The sequence below is a fragment of the Sprattus sprattus genome, assembly GCF_963457725.1.
Source record: "Sprattus sprattus genome assembly, chromosome: 7".
Taxonomy (NCBI): domain Eukaryota; kingdom Metazoa; phylum Chordata; class Actinopteri; order Clupeiformes; family Clupeidae; genus Sprattus; species Sprattus sprattus.
In genome coordinates, this window is record NC_137926.1 from 5,731,697 (window position 1) to 5,751,932 (window position 20,236).

General features: G+C 42.0%; 3 protein-coding genes across 3 annotated transcripts in view; all 3 read left to right on the plus strand.

Moving 5' to 3' along the window:
- The window catches only part of eeig1b (estrogen-induced osteoclastogenesis regulator 1b), a 58,872-nt gene extending 56,211 nt beyond the window's left edge, over positions 1-2,661 (plus strand). Inside the window, exons 7-12 of the mRNA XM_080841980.1 lie at positions 1-21; positions 285-389; positions 997-1,204; positions 1,914-2,035; positions 2,161-2,230; positions 2,346-2,661. The exon at positions 1-21 is cut by the window's left edge and continues 134 nt beyond it. Coding sequence (XP_080698106.1) covers positions 1-21; positions 285-389; positions 997-1,204; positions 1,914-2,035; positions 2,161-2,230; positions 2,346-2,391 — 572 coding nt within the window. The 3' untranslated portion in view covers positions 2,392-2,661. The remainder of the gene's footprint in view (positions 22-284; positions 390-996; positions 1,205-1,913; positions 2,036-2,160; positions 2,231-2,345) is intronic.
- A 4,978-nt stretch (positions 2,662-7,639) lies between these two features.
- Positions 7,640-10,685, plus strand: dpm2 (dolichyl-phosphate mannosyltransferase subunit 2, regulatory). The gene is made up of 4 exons (XM_080842775.1): positions 7,640-7,680; positions 8,139-8,228; positions 8,341-8,443; positions 9,752-10,685. The coding sequence occupies exons 1-4, from the start codon at positions 7,678-7,680 to the stop codon at positions 9,805-9,807; spliced, it is 252 nt and encodes an 83-aa protein (XP_080698901.1). The 5' UTR covers positions 7,640-7,677; the 3' UTR covers positions 9,808-10,685.
- Positions 10,686-11,654: 969 nt separating this feature from the next.
- On the plus strand, positions 11,655-19,881 carry pip5kl1 (phosphatidylinositol-4-phosphate 5-kinase-like 1; the record flags this gene model as incomplete). The annotated part of the gene is made up of 11 exons (XM_080842591.1): positions 11,655-11,660; positions 12,824-12,994; positions 15,109-15,159; positions 15,245-15,399; positions 15,623-15,747; positions 15,860-15,894; positions 15,977-16,032; positions 16,730-16,842; positions 17,948-18,110; positions 18,900-18,938; positions 19,401-19,881. 11 exons carry the CDS (start codon positions 11,655-11,657, stop codon positions 19,879-19,881), a joined length of 1,395 nt encoding a protein of 464 aa, XP_080698717.1.
- Positions 19,882-20,236: the final 355 nt, after the last annotated feature.

The window sequence follows — 20,236 nt, forward strand, 5'->3', positions numbered from 1 at the left end:
GGGCCTCTGCCATCAGCACGGGTAAGCACAGTAACAGGGCATAAACACATATATATGTACATATACATACATAAACATTTACATATAGATTTGCGCACATACATATAAGCACACCATTCATGCATGGTACCACATGAAGAGAATTTGCAATTTTCGAGTCAAATTTGAATATTATGAATATATTTCCAGTGAGAGGTCGTACCTCGTCATGAAGCTGTTCCAAACAGGAGGGTTTGTAGCTGCAGGGGTGTTTCGTGACACAGGTGTGCTGGGTTTGATTTCAGGTCTCCCAGAGGAGCTGGACCAGAACTTGTCCAGCCCGGATGAAGTCTTTCACACGGGCCACTCGAGAAACTCCAGTTACGCCAGCCAGCAGAGCAAAGTATCAGGTATGACTACTTCATTCACAACCACATACGCTAATACCTTTAGAGCTTCATCCACAACCACATACGCTAATACCTTTAGAGCTTCATCCACAACCACATACGCTAATACCTTTAGAGCATCATCCACAACCACATACGCTAATACCTTTAGAGCTTCATCCACAACCACATACGCTAATACCTTTAGAGCATCATCCACAACTACATAAGCAAATACCTTTAGAGCTTCATCCACAACCACATACGCTAATACCTTTAGAGCTTCATCCACAACCACATACGCTAATACCTTTAGAGCTTCATCCACAACCACATACGCTAATACCTTTAGAGCTTTATCCACAACCACATAAGCAAATACCTTTAGAGCATCATCCACAACCACATAAGTAAATACCTTTAGAGCATCATCCACAACCACCCTTTAGTACGATCCTGTTATCCTGTCATGTCTAGATGAATGCAGCTGCAGGTTATTGTTGTCTGGTCACCACCATTTAACCAGCATGGGTTCACCAAAGATTTTTCAAAAACCACCTGTGTTGCTTGTGCATTGGGCGTAGTGATCTCTCCCACTGACTTGTGGGATATGTTGGTCCTCCTGCAGGCTACAGCACCGAGCACTCGCGCTCCTCCAGCCTTACCGACCTCACCGCACCGTTGCACCGCCGCAACACCTCCACCAGCAGCAGCGCCTCCGGGAGCGTAGCCACGGCGACTGAGGGCGCGGCGGAGACCGAGAGGGAGCCATCCGCCCGCCCTGAGAGACCTCCCCGCCCCCCACTCCCTGCTCTGCTCTCCAATAGACCGTCCAGGTAACACAAGTGACCCACACACGCATACACACACACACACACACTCACACACACACACACACACACACACACACGCATACACACACACACACACACACACGCATACACACACACACACACACACACACACACACTCACATATTCACACACACACACACACACTCACATATTCACACACACACACACACACACACACACACACACAGTGAGACCACAACACAAAGTCAGTTCCAGTGGCTGTTTTTCTGTTTAGTATATAATGCCCAACCCAAGGCAAAGCGTCAATACCCTCAATTCATTCTTTCATTGCCATCAGCCATGATTTACATTTACATTTAGTCATTTAGCAGACGCTTTTATCCAAAGCGACTTACAAGGATGTGTGCACATTTTACATTTACACTGATGGCACACTGCACATCAGGAGCAACTAGAGGTTCAGTGTCTTGCTAGGGGACGCTTCGACAGGAACTAGCAACCTTCTGATTACTAAACGACTTCTCTACCTCCTGTACCACTGTCGCCCCCATGTATATATCAGATCCGATTGAAAGGCGTACCCTTGATTCCAGTCTTAACATGGTTAACTCTTCATCATCCTTGATGTATATATTAGATCAGATTCCAGTCTTAACATAGTTAACTCTTCATCAGCCTTAATGTATTAGATCAGATTCGAGTCTTAACATGGTTAACTCTTCACCAACAGACGCAAGAAGGACTCCGTGGAGAGCCAACCCACCTGGGTGGACGACACACGCATCGACGCTGACGACATTGTGGAGAAGATCGTTCAAAGCCAGAACTTTGCTGACGTCGGCAACAAAGAAGGTACTTGCGCATTTCGCTAGGTGCCTTTAATCCTGCGATGGCTTCGACTGCCGTGTTGCCATGTCGTCAGAGCTGTGATGTACCTGACTGAAGTGTGTGTGTGTGTGTGTGTTTGTGGTGTACAGACAGCAACCTGCGGCTGTTTGTCAGCAAAGACGGCACCACGGCCCTCAGTGGTATCCAGCTGGGCAGCAGGTGAGCATAGTTGACTCTTATCTGATGAGACCTTGTCTCGGCCATGTCTGCACTGCTGCCAGAGAAACCTTACCTAACCGCTTCGATTGTGTGCTTTGATTTCCGTCGTATCCAGGGTGACGGCAGGGGTCTTCGAGCCGGTGGTGATCGAAAGTCATTAAACGGGCAGACATCCTCGTCTTCCGACTCCCATCTCTCTCTCTCTCACTTCCTCTCTCGTCTCCCATGCCTCCATCCGATGACTGATGAAAAGGAAAGAGGAAGGGACGGAAACCAACGACGAGGCCTTCAGTTCATCCATCCTGTCTGTTAATCATACATTAGAGGGGATGACTCTCACAGTTACTTACAAATCGTGCAAATGTGTGTGTATGTGTTTGGTGTGTGCCGCTATCTTTGTTGTTCATCCTATATATTTTAGGCTACACCCTATGCATCTTACCGCAAGACATAACCATGACTCACATGTGGAGTGCTTGGTTGTGTCATTACATGATGCAAAGCTAATTAATCTAAAACTTCTATTTATAAATGCTTTATAATCTGATCGCATTGCAAGCGTATGAAAACTACTTGATGTGCCACAAACTGTGGTATTATGGGAAATGTAGTGCAACACTGTGAAGGGCTGGCCCGGTCATGTTGTGTGTGGGTGACATGTATGAACTACATGGGAATCTTAAAATAATTACTTTACTGGTAGAGGAAGCTCATCCCAAAAAAAAAGCAGTGGTTTTAACCTGTGGTTTTCTTTTCTGTTTATGTTCTGTTCTGTTGCTCCGCTACATTGAGATGTTTGATTGGCTCCAATTTGCTTCAACAGCTTCTCTGATTGGCTGCTGTCTTAAGGGCAGCCACAGAAGACTGATTGTTACAAACCTTTAACGGAGGCAAATCAATCCCATCTCTGTGCTCGTCTTCTGGAGTTGGGTTCGAATCACAAGTCTGAATTGGGAATCACATGCCTTTTCCCGCACCAGAGTTCAACACTAATTCTTAGCCTCTGCAAATCTCTAAAAGTTCAAGTTTTTCATGAGTTGGTGATGGTCTGTAGGAGGTGAAACAGTTAAATACTATGTGGTTCTGTGTGGCTGGTCATACAGAGAACCATAGGGTGAGTTGTGATGGAATGGTGACTGTGGTCACCGTTGAGTGTGCCTGGATATTAGTCTTGTTTTCCCATTCTGACAGGGCTCTTCTATGTGTGTGTGTGTGTGTGTGTGTGTGTGTGTGTGTGTGTGGTGTGTGTGTGTGCGTGTGTGTCATGTGCTTATGTTCTGCTTCCACTGGCTGGTCTGGTGATGGCAGTATTCAGTTTTTTTTTCTTCTGTTGCCTTGGCTCTTGTTTCCTGCCTAAAGGTGTTTGTGTTGTGGCCTCACTATGTTTATGTGTGTGTGTGTGTGTGTGTGTGTGTGTGGGTGTGTGTGTGGGTGCTACCTTTCTAAGCGCTGCACTCCTAGTGTGAGGGTAAATGCAGTTATCAAAGCGTTTGCATTTGGCCGTTCTCAATCTGTTTGGGCCTTAGTGGCTAAATGTCCCTAACATCTGTTTGGAGCAGTGCATCGTGGCTAGGATGAGATCAGGGGCGATGAGTCAGTCACGTTCTTCATCTTGGCAAAGAGGCCTCAGTTTTCCACCAAGCACCTGGAGTGCCACTAGGAAACAGTGGGCTTTCTGACAGGGATGAACCTCCTTCACCTCCGTGTGTGTGTGTGTGTGTGTGTGTGTGTGTGTGTGTGTGTGTGTGTGTGTGTGTGTGTGTGTGTGTGTGTGTGTGTGTGTGTGTGTGTGTGTGTGTGTGTGTGTGTGTGTGTGTGTGTGTGTGTGTGTGTGTGTGTGTGTGTGTGTGTGTGTGTGTGTGTGTGTGTGCGCGCGCGTGCATGTGTGCGTGCGTATTCACAAGTTTGGACAGATAGAATAGAGACCTCTATGGGTTTGCAGTGATTACATGTATTGCAAATCTCACTCTTAGTTGACCTGAGAGTTTTGGGGAAATGTGCAAACCTGACTTTAACCATTGGCCACAGCTCTTCTTACATATGTCTGTGCAATAAGGGATTCAATCCACACCAACGTGTTGGTGCGCTCTTCTGATTTCGTTTGCTTATTTTACACATCCTTAACAACTCAGCATGTCTACGGTGTCATTATTCGAATGTACTAGAGTTAGAATTACCACATACTGTAAGCGGGGCAGCATTTTTATATTGTTATTTCCACGTGGTTTATGTAGTTCTGCCTGATGGGGCAGTTGAATAGGCAAATTATGTTGGGTGTTTTACTTTCACACCGAAACTCACATGGCTTACTCAAAAATAACGGTGCACATATTCTTTGTCTGCAAAACATACCTCTAGCACTCTCTAAGAAAGAAAATAACACGCATGATGATGATACTGACCTAAAGCACAGCCAGTCATCTGCAGATATGGTTGTGTGCCTGTGGAAATAACTATACCAGCTTCACAGGCCTTTATCTTCTAGAATACCAAATAGGGAACATGAGTGGGTGTGTTTGTTGAAAGTAACCCATTGACTAACTAACTGACTTTTTCTTCTCTACATCTGCCATTGTACTGTTTTAAACAGACCATTCCTTTAGCCATATGGTGGTTTTTAAGTGTCTAAACGGTAACGCTTCGGTGTTTTCAAACCAGCTGGCTGGTTTAACTATCCTCTTCATTCTGTGATCCCCTTACCAATGGAGCTCAACAGAGATCCGGTGTTTCCTGTGGTAAAATATGAACTTTTTACAGATTCAATGCTTTATGTATTCATGTCTTTATAACAGGCAATTGGTGGCGTCTGGTTCTTGTGCTTCTGTTTTGTATAAGAGGGACTCTTTTGTGGTGTTTTCCTTCATACTTGACTATAATCTGTGATTATTAACATAAAAAAAGATTATACTTTTTAATTAATGTGAGTTGCTGTTGTTTAGAACTAAGTGCAAAGATCTGTTCTATAAATCAAAGGTGAAAAGTTGAGATGAATATATATCGATTTTGGTCAGGTAGATCGTGTCTGAATGACATGTCTTGTCATTACAAAGTCTCTCATGAAGCACATTTTGATCGGGCTGTGTGCGGCACATACTAGATGCTCCAGTCTCGTGATGTATTTACAAAACGTTATTATTTACACATACTTTTCACGTGAAGTCACAGGCTCCATACAGAGTGACTGAAAAGATACATTTATGATCAACATTGTGGTGAGATGTGTGGTCAAATCTGTGGTAAAATTATCAGTGTCCTTTTTCTGACGTAATCTCCACTGGGTTCTCCAAAGATTTTGATTGGTCTTGAACCCTGGGTTGAGTATTGTTCAAGACAACAGCACTTAAATTGTGAGAATTAACTTGATTTTAATTTTCCATGTACTCATGTCCTCGGTCATTGTTAAGGAACTAAAGCTATGCAAAGACTCCCCCACTCATAGGTCTACTCACCCAATCCACTATTGTCTAATACGGACCCTAACAAGAGTTTCACCTGAGCTCAGTTCATCTGTGGATTTAACAATATGATCTGAATATGTCATAAAACTAAATATCTCTATTTTTAAAAATTCCTACAAAGATGTATTTATTACACAAACACAGACTAAATATAATACACAAATTCTAATATACACATATTTCTCCAAAGTCTATTTGAAAGCTTTTGATTAGTCACCCCAAGCCTTTATTCTGCCTGGTAGTTTGCATGGGGAGGCGCACTGTGATTATAATGGATTTCAGCTATATTTCTATTCTTGAATTTGAATGTTTCCTATTAAAGATTGTAAATGTCTATTGAAAAGTGTAAATTTAAATGTAATATTTTGGGGAAAATAAAGTTATTGATGGGCATCATGGAGAAGTTTGTGCTTGTTCCTTGAGATGTATTGCTATTTTGTGTTATTATACTACCTTGATGTCACGGGATGGTCAAACACCATCCACCTGTTTATTGTGAGAGTGTAGCACAAGGTTACTGCAGACAGGATGCAGGAGACTGAAGTGGAGTTCTATCACCCCCTGTTGGACAATGTTCTAACAGCCATGTGAAAGCAATACCTAAATCAGCTTTTCATCATCTTTAAAACATAGCCGAATTTAGAGGCCTTATGTTAAAACATGACCTAGAAAGACGTATCCACGGTAACTGACTCTGTGGAGCTAACAACCTAACAGACCCCTAGTTTCTCCTAACTCCTCCCTCCTGCTGAGCAGCTATTGGGCGTAGGGTATCCTTTCCTCCTAATGGTAATATGTTTTATACCACATATTATGAGATCCAGTCTTAGATATGTCAGGATGGCATTGTTGAGACAGAGGCTTTAAGATCCACACTGCCAGCATATCTGACTATCCCTTGAGAGACAGTCTGTTAAATACACTGATATTAAGGGGTGTTACCATATATTCAAATAGGACCTCAAGCTCTTTGTCTCGACCTGGGGGGGGTAAGAGCTTTGTGTCATCTCACTCCTCAGGTCAAGTATTTTCACCCAGGAATGTTTACATGCTAGTTAAATCCAAATAAAAGAAACAATTATAACTAGGTATAAGATACATTGAATTATTGACTATGGCATATCCTTATTAACTCTAAATCTCAAATGGCCGGTCCCTTCATTCCTTTACCCTTCAATGTTGAAGCCACATTCATTTGCATAGCCTTACTTTGGGAGAGCATTTTGAGGTGTTCCATCATTCACTGTCAAATAAATGTTAGGTAGACTACATCTGCCCACCCACAAAAGGCTCAGAGTTAGCTAAACCTGGTTTATGAAATACCCCCCTACTGAACATCCCAGGCCTTCAAGATGTAGGTTGAGGTTAGTCATTCCAGTCAGTCCTTTCATTTTAGGTTTAAATATATATATATATATATATATATATATATATATATATATATATATATGTACAATTTGAATATATAAATATTCATATTCTTCATGTTGTCCTGACATTTAGTTCCTCCTTAGATTATATAACAGGAGAGAAAATAATGCAACTAAAGCCATAAACTCCCAACGTACAGCAAACAACATAGCCTGCCTATTTGCCTGCATTTTTTCAATCTAGACACTACACTACAAGGTAGTGTAGCGTCTTTCTTCCCCCTCTCTTTTTCATATAAATATTTACATACAAAGACATAGGCTACCATAGATGCCACATTAGTCCCTGATTCATATAGCTATGGCTCCGCCATATTGGCCAGGGTGGATATTAAAAAAATATATAAATAGTGTACTTTAGCGGGCAATGCAACGTTAACGTTTGAACAGAGAATTTCGTAGAAGGGGTTTTGGATTATATGTCCAGGGAATTTCTAATATCCATATTCCACCCGAAATTATCTGATACCTCGGAACAACATCATTGCACATCCGGGTCGTGCGCTTTCAATACGGAAGCACTTGTTGTACGTGGAAAATACACATTGAAATCTTCGAAATGGTAAGACGGTCCTCTATAGATATATATCTGTGTATAACATTAATTTTGTGTTTGTATATGATAAAGGAATAAAATTAGACTTAAGAGTCTATATAACCTTCATTATCTCAAATCAAATGTCTGTAGTTATTAATGTAGCCTAGTAGCTAGATGGCAGCCTGTCAAAGTAGTAAAGCTAAACTATAAGAGACCATCATTCATGTAGACATATAAGTACAATATTGAGTACAACTAATAAGCACTAAAAAAACTGTCTTGGTCTAGTACTAAATGGCGATGTCTCACATATAAGCTACATATTTCGTTCGTAATACCTGTGATACAACTCTAACGTTAGCTACTTACCTCGGGATGGTTTGTACACGTAATCAATCGCTAGCCGGAAATCTGTTTCTGTTCTAGTAAGTTTGCTGTTGATGTCTCGGTTAATACTCATGCTTCTATTTGAAATCCATTAGGCTACCGGAGCAGATCAGTTTGTTGGAATGGGCCTTGTTGGCTTTAGTTTGCTGCTTTTTACTTACTACACACTTTGGGTCATTATTCTGGTAGGTACCTTGGCTTGTTAAGTAAGATGAAAACGTTTAGAGTAATGTATTACTTTGTCATTCATCGGATTCACTTGTTCTGTTTTCTAAATCGCATGGACCTGTTTTACAGCCCTTTGTTGACAGTGACCATATGATCCACAATTATTTCCTTCCACGGGAGTACTCTGTCATTCTTCCTGGAGTAGCAGCATTGTTTCTGGTCCTCTGTGTTGGTAAGTAATAATACTATAAATGTTTAAGTAGAAGAGGATGGTACATTCTACTGATACGATTTTCAGAGGTACACACTACTCATTAGAAAGAATATTATTGCTCTTGAAGGCAGTCTTAGTGGCTGACAGTGAGGAGGGACCGTGTACTGTGTGCTTACTGTCATGCCAGTACAAAGATGAGTGGGTAAGATATGAAGTGTGTGTGTGTGTGTGTGTGTTTGTGTGTGTGTGTCTCAGCACCAAAGTGAAATGAAAAGCATAGGAGCCCACTCATACGTGGTGCTTAGGGTTCCCACTGCCCTGAAACTCCGTGTCCAGGCCTGAACAAGTCATGACGTTGAGTAAATGAATTTAAAACTTTGGACAGATAATGACTTTTTATTTTGATGTATGCAGTTGACACAGCCTAACTAGTCTATAAGAAAAGGAATGGGTTAATAGTGGGTTCATTTTCATTCAATAAATACCTATCTGTGGTTGAAAGTGTGCAGTTTTGTGTATTGTGGGTTGTGAAAGCGCATGGAAATCATGTTGAGTCATCAAGGGCTCTTGCCAATTCATGGGAAAGTTCTGGAAAGTTGTCAGTAAAAAAATGGTGCTTGCTTGTGCGCTGAAGGCATAGTGTTCATGTCATGAATAGTCTAACGCCCAGGAGCATATGTTCCTCCATGAATCATGGTAAAGATTTAAGTATTTGGAGATTTACATCTTGTAAATATGCCTCTCTTTCATAATGCACTTTCAGTATAATATAATCTACAGAATACTGCATTGAGTGCAATGCTTTGTAGACATGGACTGTATACACACAGATTCATATTCGCTCACATGGTTTACGTCAGCTCAGTCTTAAATTGTACCTTGCCTTTAAGTGAGGCTACAGGCAGAATAACTCTCATCATCAACCTCCACAAAAGTGTTATCAGCATCATATGGAGGACATTTTAGCAAGAATAACATTATTTGCTGCCCATGGAAACAGCTGACCTTTCAAAAAGCAGGTCCCTTCCATTTACCAGCTAACTTGATGACACGTAAGCACCAGCAAACGGCTCTTACAAGTTCAGTCCCTGTTAGGCCAGAAGGTGTTCTGAACTTCTGTAAAGTAGCAGCAAATTTTACAGTTTACATTTTTTTTCAAAGGTTTGATGTGTCAACATCTTGATCAAAACTTTCATTTTTCTTATCATGGAATTTCACGAGATACTATTTAAACAATGATTGCTGTTGCGGGTGTGAATATGTTATCTGATGTAAGTGTTATTTGAAGGTAGTGTCTCTTATACTGTCCGCTTTTGTCTGTGCCAGGTACCTTCATAGCCCTGGTGACCTGGAGAAACCGCAAACCCAAGAAGGTGGAATAAGAGTCGAGAGTGATTTGTGTCTGTCACAGCAGCTCCTATCAAAAGGGCACCTGGACGCAGACCCAACGCAGTGGACCACAAACACCAGAGATCACAGATGAAAAAGGGATGCCAAATCTCTGACTTTATGAGCTTAGATGAGCTGCTTGAAATGGCCAAAGACTGGTGGAGAAAAAAAAGAAGATTTTGACAGAACGGCTTTAGCACTTGACCTTATGTACCCTCGGTCCACCCTCTGTCCACTTGGATCCCTGACCTAAATGCACTTGAATACATGCAGTATAAACATGGGCAATCATAGTGTTCTTATGCATAGATTTACAGTGATGGGTAAATGTGCTGTTGCGGTCTGAGTTGGCCTGTTAAGCCCTAAATGCCTAGTCAATGCACTGAATGATGTAGAGAGGGTATAACAAGTTTTAAAGTGTTGATTTGTATCTGAATGTAAACTGTTTGAAATGGAGACAGAGTTGTAATACAATTGTTACATCATGATCAGTGAATACTGAATAATTGTGACATGAAAACATAAAACCAGACTAGGATATAATTGTAGAGCTGTATGAATATAACATCCTTTCCACAGCCTTTTGAGTCGCTGTAGTGGCCAGTACAGGTACTGGTGTCTTACTTCCGAATCAAAAGACTCGAGAGGCATAATTGAAAAGAGCTGGAATCTTGGTTTATTGTCACAGACAAGACAATAAGAGAAGGACCCGCGTAGTCGTTCTAATGATGCAAAAGTGTGTAACCCTTTATATAGACCTCAGTTATCCTATAATATTATCTGTTCATTTCTTACTGGCTCTGGGCCAAGTCCAATCAGAATTATCAAATTGTAATATTCATAAAGGAGAAGACCTCCATTTACATGGCGACTAAGAGTCTAACTCCCTTTTCTGCACATCTAGCATTCTAAAAGACACCAGACCTTAACTTAGTTTATTACAGCAAGCCTAAGCCAATTGTTCATGATACTAGCAGTGTCTAGAGAAATCCCCTAACACGGGGTTAAGCGCATGAGCTCACATGGGTTCTTGTAATTTAGAAGTTAAACGATACCTACAGTTTAACAATAACTAAAAATGTGATCTACATTGCAATAAAGTTGTTAAACATTTGACAATGTGTCCTTGCTCAAAAGGATATTTCAGAGATGCTCTGAGTGAGGTTAGGCAAAGTCTTAGCAAACGCAATAAGAGATACGTATGTAGCAGAAATGTCAAATGCATATTGAGTAAAAGACTTTTGTTCCGTGTACAAACCATGAATGCTCATATGCAATCTATAAAGACAAAGAATGATGTAATCTTCCGAATAGACCAGGAAGCAACAACAGTATTACGTGCCTATAGAATGTCCAATAGTTACTAGCCTATAGCATCGCACATTACGAGTCCGGTTTTACTGTTTGTACTTCAGCCAGCATCGTTAAGCCCTTCACACTACCTCTTTCTGCCGCATGCAATACAGTCTCTTTCCAAATTTCGAGATTTGCTTGGCACAGCTCAGTCGTCTGTGCTGATGACAGGCAATGTTGTTTACATGTGAACCTCGTCAGGCTTAGTGTAGTTTACCCTTTGAGTGCTGGTTATTTAGCTACCCTTTTCCAGTTGGAAAGATCGTTTCTCATTCTCTGGCGGACGCGAGAGGGGCAGAGGTCTGTGCCGTTGGCGGTGGGGCGCTGCTTACAAAGAGACATGAGGCGAGGGATCGACTAGGGCGGCACACGCATCCATTGACAGATTGCAATGTCAACTGAGGATGGAAAGAATGCGCTGATGTCCCGAACCACGAAGAGGACCAGCTGAGTTACGGACTGAATCGGCGCAGACGAAATGAGCGTTATGGAGGTGTGTAGCCTGTATATTTGATTCTTTTATTAATTCACTTAATGACTATGCGTATTAGTGAGGTTTTCGGATCGTCCAGTTGTGGCAGTGCGGATTTTCCGCACCGTTTAAATCCTTACCAGTTATAATACTGAGGACATATTTCTAGCAATCGGCTATCGCATGGATAGACCAGTATGTAAGCTATTGTGGCAAGGCTATTTTAAATTACATACGAGAGCCCATAGATTATTGAATGTTTTCTCTATCTGGATGTATGACAATTTGAACAGTCGTAGCCAACAACAGTAGATTATGACAACAACTTTGTTTTTGTTCCTCAAACTCAATCCATGCTTTAGTGGACGCTACACAGCTCACGTCCCTCATTCAGACCAGCTGATTCCCATAAACTGCAGACAAACAACAGTCTATTCGATGAAACTCTGCTCACTCAGTCGAACCCCTATGTAATAACATTCAGCCAAGTGCTACTTCCAATAAAGTAACTTTTATTTAATTTACAATGACTTCATAAAGCTAGGAAAAGTGCAGTTCACCCGTCTGTGGAGACACACCGAGCATCCAGACTCTTGAAAAGACTTATCACTCTCATCTACTGCTTGTTGTCAGGGAGACAAGATGCTGGCTAATCCATAGGAACTGAGCAAAGGCAAGGACCACAGCTTCCCATGAAGTTCATGCCTCGTTAAGGGGGCATTAATGTTGCCAAGAAATAAATTAAGCGCAATAGAAAAGGTGGCTAAATCTGTTGTCTGCAGCACTGCAATGACTCATGCAATATAGCATTCTAAGTCAGATAAAACAGGACTGCATTAGGATAGTGTCTAAATGGATGCTGTCAATTGATTACTTATATTGAAAGCAGACTGCAGTTGACATAGAAAAACAAAAATCAATGATTTGCAAAATAAGCGTCCATTTTCTGCGGCCTTCGCAGCAGCAGTGGTGCACTCAGTGGTGTGTGTAGTGGTCTCTGGAGAAGTGGGTTTTCTCTTAATTTTTTTTTAAGCAGCCCATACAGTACAGGATAAACGCCCTGTTTTGAGAAGTGGGTATACGCAATGCTGCCTGAAAAATAAGTGGGTATACTCCGTATACCTGCGTTTACCCTGGACTACACCACTGGGTGAACTCATTCTGCTCCCCCTTTTCCAACGCAGCCTCGGCGGTCGCGCACGGTGAAGAGGCGCATGTGGGGAGGCCTGCGGCAGCAGTGGAAGCTGCTCGGGCTCTTTGAGATCGACCAGCAGCATGAGTTCTACAGCCTCACGTGCATGATGAAGGAGGGCCTGTCCACTGCCATCCAGAACACCATAGACAACCCACTGCCCGTGAGTACAACTGCTATCCAGAACACCATAGACAACCCACTGACCGTGAGTTCAACAGAGCTGGACAGAACCCAGAAATCCAGTGGCAACATAAAATTTCATTTTTTTCTTTTTTTTGACAGGGACGATGCAAAAACATTATTATTTACCACTAGTGCAACAGATATACTGAGTACAAGGCTTCTATGGCTATAGCCAGATTGCAGTCCTTGTCCCTGAATAGGCTTTTAGAGCAAGGATTTTCACAAAACCAACTGCATCAACTTAACCACAAAGATCTCAGATAGTACATTGCCGAAGGCAAAAACAAACAAGACAAGACATTGATGTAATAAAGATGTAACCAACATAGCAAGAGTGTTTAAACATGAAAACATTGTTTTGATGATATATATATAAAAGAAATGCAGGTGATCAGCATGTCATGATGGCCACTATTGGTTGACTCGCCGCAAGCTTCCTCGCACTGAAAAACTGTCACTCAAGAGGCTTGCTCACCATGTCACCACAGGGTGGTTTTGTATTGAATGTGTAAAAGTAACATTTCATAAGCAAAAAAAACAGCACACATTTAATGGAACGTAACCAAAGGTCTGAGGCTTCATTTAGTAAGTGTTAAGCTGAAAACGGAGCACTTGAATCATCTGAGCATTTATCATTAGCTGTTATAGCACAAAACCATACATCTTTCTATAGACTCTGCACTTAAACAACAGTAATCTGCGGCACTCAAGTGTCCTTGGACCATGCCAGATGTCTCCTCTTAATTATGTGCACCGGTGACCTTTCAAGGCTCGTAGAATTGGAAGAGATAAGGTTAAGAGGACCTCGGCAGGCGGAGTGGAATGATCAATCGCATGTTCCATTCGCCTGTAATTAGACTTTAGAGGGAGCTTTGCATTGAGAGTGGCGCAGTGGTGAGTCCCCACGTCCTCAGAGATGCTGTTAGGGCTGTTGTTTGGAGGCTGCTGCTTTCTTTAGTTCTGATGAGAGACAATAGTCCCCATAGAGGGACGACACTTCAAACCTCCCCGCCCCCAATGGCCTGTGCTCAGGCCGGGGAGAACACAGGGCCAGGCAGCGTGTCACAAACACCGCTGATGATCTCACAAAGGACATACGTGTTCGGCCCAGCAGCCTCTGTAGGCGCCGTTCATCTTGCAGCTGTTGTGGCAAAGCGCTACTGCAAAAAGCGGTCATGCTTCAATGTTGTCTTTTGTCATTGTGGGTGACATGTCAGGTTCTTACATTTTTTTTTCTGTCAATTTTTTTTTATTTTTTATTTTTTTTATAAGTTCGTTCTTGGAATATATATTTAGTTTGTCTCGAAAGGAAATAATTTGTTATTAGATTTGACTCATGTTTACAGAAGAATGTGAATGACACTGAGGCTATAAAAGCTGAACGTTGGCTTTTGTGTGATGGTGACAGAGAGAGGTCACAGGGTAGTTACTCAGTCAGACACACCCACACCCACACACACACACACACACACACACACGCACGCACACACAAACACCCACACACACACACACACACACACACACACACACACACACACACACACACACACACACACACACACACACACACACACAACAGACACAGAGACACACACACACACACACACACACACACACACACACACACACACACACCGTGAACACATGTGATTGAAGGCAGTCCTGTGACCATAGATGGAGCGCCAGAGCCAGTTGACTCAGCAGTTCAGCGAATGGGAGCACAAGTCTGTTATTCATGTATACAGCCACCCTCAGTGGAGTTGCCCACTTACAAATACATCTTCCCAAACACACTTACAAACACACACTGTAGAGATAATAATACATATATATAAATGTGCTATAATGTTTTTTTATATCTCTTCCACGCAAAGATTATTTTGTTGTCTTTCAAAAAGGGTTTAACACACTTTCAAATTGTCCTTTTGAGCAGTGAATGGTTAAAAAAATAGTTAGAAATAGAGCTGAGAGCTCTTTTATGGAAATATGTATATTCTGAAAATACTGCTGGGTTTCTAGATAGCATACCTTTTTCTGTTATTGTTTTTTGTCATTTAACTCTCAATCTAAAACGTTTCCTCTCTGTCATAGGAGGAACTGTCTGATGATGATTTCAGGATGGAAGTCACTCAGATTCACAAGGTACATTACCTACAATTATCACATGCTTTGAACACTTGAATTAAGTTTATTTCACAAACGATCCCCGTTATATTTTATCGTGTAGGAATTCAGAATGGAGTCGTTTGCGGGCCCGGTGTTTGCCAGCTTGCGTCGCTCTCTGGGAATGACGGAGAAAGAGTATCAGCTCTCTCTCTCGTCCGAAGGCCACTATCTGCAGTTCATCAGCAATTCCAAAAGCAAAGCAGACTTCTTCCTGACGTGAGTTACTTGAGCATCGGTTTGACACAGGGCTTTTTGCTGCCGACTCCTGACTCTCAGGCCAGTGTTGTACACACACGCACACACACACACACACACACACACACACACACACACGCACACACACACACACACACACACACACACGCACACACACACACACAGAGGCATCACTGATGATACGTGTCCCTTTCTTGTCCTCCTGTAATTCTGTAATGTACAGAAATGATAAACGGTTCTTCCTGAAGACTCAAAACAAAAGGGAAGTTCGGTTCCTGTTGTCTAACCTGAAGATCTACATGGAGCATCTGGAAAAATATCCTCATTCCCTGCTGGTCAAATTTCTCGGTGAGAAAAACTAACATGCATATATGCAGAGTGAATACGTACATTTTCCACTTTGTCCAAAATATATCTACTTGAGACATAGGTTGGTAACTCTGTTTCATTTATTTTGAAGGTGTTCATCGAATCAAAATTCCCCATCAGAGGAAGGTACATGTTCCTTTATTATTCTCACCTAAAATCACTGTAAATGAACCACACCTATGAAAGCTGTGTGATTTGTCTTTTACAGAAATACTTCATTGTAATGCAGAGTGTTTTTTATCCAGATGAGAGAATACATTCAAGGTAAGTCGGAACCGTACCCTTCAGGTTTCTGTCATCTTCCATAGAACATGAAGGCCGCCCTGAGACCCCCGTCCTTATACATTAAGCCTCTAGTCTAGATGTAAAAAAAAAAGTTGTTTTGTAAAAGTATTTTTCTATTTTTCTAATGTCAAATTTTCTTTAAAATTGATGTTATGAATTGTTATCATTTACATGGGTTATCTGTTGTGCATATATGGACAGTGTGTAGAAAACAATGTAAAGAGTTGAACTGAACTAGAAGTAGAACTGAAGTGAAAGCACTTACAATTCAATTTAAAATCCTCTCCTATGTGCACTCATACAGCAATGAATGACCAAAAAAAATGTGTGTGGTTGTGTGGTTGTGTGGATGTGTGGATGTGTGGTGTGTGTGTCATTAGGGCACAGGTCTATTATATTCCATAAGCGGCATTTAAAAAAAAAAAAAAATGTTTTTATGAGCAGTGAACTTGCTTGGCTTGCAGGAGCTGACTTGAGTGTTTTGGCAGGAATGATATTAAAGGGGTGTGAGCTGACCTGTGTGTTGACCTTGAGTGTTTTGAATGATATTAAAAGGATGTGAGTGTTACAACAGGTTTGATATTAAAGGGATGTGAGTGTTTTAACAGGTATGATATTAAAGGCATGTGAGTGTTTTGGCAGGTATGATATTAAAGGAATGTGAGTGTTTTAACAGGTATGACATTAAAGGCTGTGAGGTGAGCCGCTGGACAGACCCTGCACCTGAGGGCAGCCAGGTCATCGTGGTGCTGAAAGATCTCAATTTTGAAGGCCACTTCATCACACTAGGTAAATAAAGATCTAAACCTCTTTTCTGAAGACTAACCAAGTCAAGCGTGACATTTTGCTGTAAAACTGCACTTCTTTTTCTTTTCTATTTCTTATGTAAAGTTTTTTGTATTGTTACACCAGGTTTTTTATTGCTCTTAGCTTGACTGTTGTCTCCCTTGTACGTCGCTTTGGACAAAAGCGTCTGCTTAATAACCAAATGTAAATGTAAAACGGAAACGGGGCATTCTCTCTTCCGCACTCTTTCACTCAGTATTATGAGCGCGAGTGTTCATGAACAACTCATAGGTTTGTCCGGTACAAATGCCTGAAGAAAATGGAAGAACTCACTGAAAAATGTCTCCTAGATGAAGAGATCTCTGTGCCTAGTAAAAAAATATGCTTTGGACATAACCCCCACCACACACACACACGGACACAAATAGCTAGTAAAGGTGATAACTAGCCAGGACAAAATGTGAGCTTTCTCACTCGTGGCTGAGAATGAATTTAGAGCCCAAGGTCTAAATTAAAATCAGACGTTAATTTATTTCGCTTTCAACAGATAGTTAAACTAGACCATAGTTAAAAGCTAATGTTATGATGCTGTAAAGTATTGTGAAGCAATTAAAACATCAAAGAAATAGTAAATGAAGGATTTTTCTTATAAATCTAAACTAATCTTCAGTGTCCCTGTGGTAAATAATGCCTATAGTTTGGCCTATGACTGCGCGAGCATGTCAAATATTAGGTTCATGAGTGTTTAAGGTTTAGGTATTTAGCAGTTAGACAGTTTTATCCAAAGCTACTTTGCAACAAAATCAAATAAAATGAAGAGTCTTAGGCAGAGTCTTTGGTCTTTGGGCATTAATCCTTATGATCTGAAATTGACTTCCATGTTAATGTTTTACTGTTCTAACTTATTTGTTGAAACTGTGACAAGACTGTTCTGTATCTAACTGGCATGAGTGCACAAACAAACCTGTGTTTTATTTGTTGAAACTGTGATAAGACTGTTCTGCACTTAAATGGAATGAGAGCCCAAACGAACCTGTGTTTTATTTGTTGAAACTGTGAGAAGAGAAGTTCTGCATCTAACTGGCATGAGTGTCTGATGTGTGTGCAGACCAGCAGCGGCCCTGGCTTCTGCGGCAGGTGGAGATCGACACAGACTTCCTCCAGACGCTGAACGTGCTGGACTACAGCCTCCTGCTGGCGGAGCAGCCCCTGCACCAGGACGAGCGCCATCACAGCCTCTCCTTCGCCACCCTCATCATGCGCACCAAGAAGTGAGTCACCACCCACAGCACAGCTCCTCTAAAAGCACAACACACACACACACACACACACACGCACGCACACACACACACACACACACACACACACAGACACACACACACACACACACACACACACACATACACACACACACATACACACACACACAGCACAGCTCCTCTAAAAGCAGAACACACACACACACACACACACACACAGACACACACACACACACACACACACACAGACACACACACACACACACACACACACACACACACACACACACACAGCTCAGCTCTAAAAGCAGAACACACACAATTGTTTCAGCACTATGACTTATACATACTGTAGATATAGTTTGTCGTCATTTACATTCAGTAATTTAGCAGACGCTTTTATCCAAAGCGACTTACAAGGAAATTGCATTTATACATCAGGAGCAGATTTTTAGGGTTCAGTGTCTTGCTAAATGTAAATGTAAAAACTGTTTAAAAGGTAGCATACATTTAAAAAGCACTTTGGTCAGCGCGAGCTATATAAATGTGCTATATAAATAAATATGACATGACTTGACTTGACATTTGGTATTATAATTACAGTACTATGTTTAATTTGGTCTTACTCTGACTGGAATGCATATTTGACTAGGATATTTTTTTTGCACTTGCGGAAGCACAATGCAAATCACCTGATCCTGAATAATTCAGGGGATCCAGGGACCAGTAATGGGGTGTCATACACATCCTGCATCAACACAAACAAATCATGTTCAGGAGCTCACTCTACTTTGTTTACAGGTCTATTTCTGCCATTACTACAAAGAGAAATACCAGCAGGCATGTAAAAAGAACTACATGAATAGCCACCATGCTAATGCTAACACTTTATCCAGTTCATAACAAATACCTAAGCCTGCATAAAGGCACGACTAAACCATTATTAACAATCATAAATAATTATAAACCAACAATAACCTCATGTAACTCTTGACACTTGCACCACCTAGTTCCAAGTTTCCAGCTTGAAAAAAGTACCCTATCATGGCAATTGCACCCTCTTGTGGGTAAAATTGCACTTACAAATATAATTTGTGGCAGTAGGTTAATGTTTTCGTGTCAGTTATACAGAGTGAGAAAATGTCACTGCTCAGGTTAATTAGCTGTACCAGACATACATACACCAGACAAAGCGACACACTCTAATACTTACCAAGCAATACCAAAATTGCAGAACTGCTTTTACCCTCAGAGAGCCGTAGTGACTACTGCAATATCACCTTATATCTTTCGCCTTTCTAGGTCCATGGTTACAAGCTCTAGTCCCACGCACGCAGGAGCAGCTCCATCAGTTCCGGGAACAGTTCCAGAGGAGGACTCCGCCGATCTGGAGTCCCAGACGGACTGTGGGATGGACCAGTGTCACGTCATGGACATGCGTGGTGGTGGCAGCGGTGGGACCGAGGAGGAGGAGGACGTCATCAGCAGCGAGCAAGAAGAGCTGCGTGGCAGAGGGACACGCACAGGCTCAGCTGAACTCAGAGACTTCCAGGCCCAAAACCGCAGACTGCTTCCCAACTTCAAAAACCCCCTGCATGTAATCGACGGGCCCGAGCAGCGTTATTTCATAGGCATCATTGACATTTTTACCGTGTATGGCTTCAAGAAGAGGCTGGAGCACCTGTGGAAGAGACTCAGGCACCCTGGGCGGAGCTTCTCTACAGTGAGCCCCCCCGCCTACTGCTCACGGCTGTGTCAGTGGGTGCAGGGCCACACCAAGTAGGGGGGGGGGGTGCAGGACCACACCAAGTAGGGGGGGTGTGTATGCAGATGCAGAGGGTCAGCTAGTCTGGCAAGGCTTTTGATCATTGGCATTAAGTTTAGCTCGCACTGCATCTTACTAGCCAACTTGAACAGAAGAGGCCTAACAAAATATTACATGCAGATCAACCAACCACAGGATGTTGCTTTTGCGTGAAAACATATTCCAAACTGTACTCAAATTTAGTGAATATGTCTTGTTCCATTTGGCTAATTGCTGTAGCCATGTATCTTGCTAAATGCTCCCTGGCGCACTGATTGCGACGCGCTCACGTGTCTTTCCCAGGATGTGTGTGTACTCCTGTGATTTACATTGC

Excerpts from the sequence above, each read along its gene's own strand:
- dpm2 (XM_080842775.1), top strand. Across the intron at positions 8,229-8,340 it reads CACTTTGGGTCATTATTCTG|CCCTTTGTTGACAGTGACCA; the intron begins GTAGGTACCTTG and ends CCTGTTTTACAG. Across the intron at positions 8,444-9,751 it reads GTTTCTGGTCCTCTGTGTTG|GTACCTTCATAGCCCTGGTG; the intron begins GTAAGTAATAAT and ends TGTCTGTGCCAG.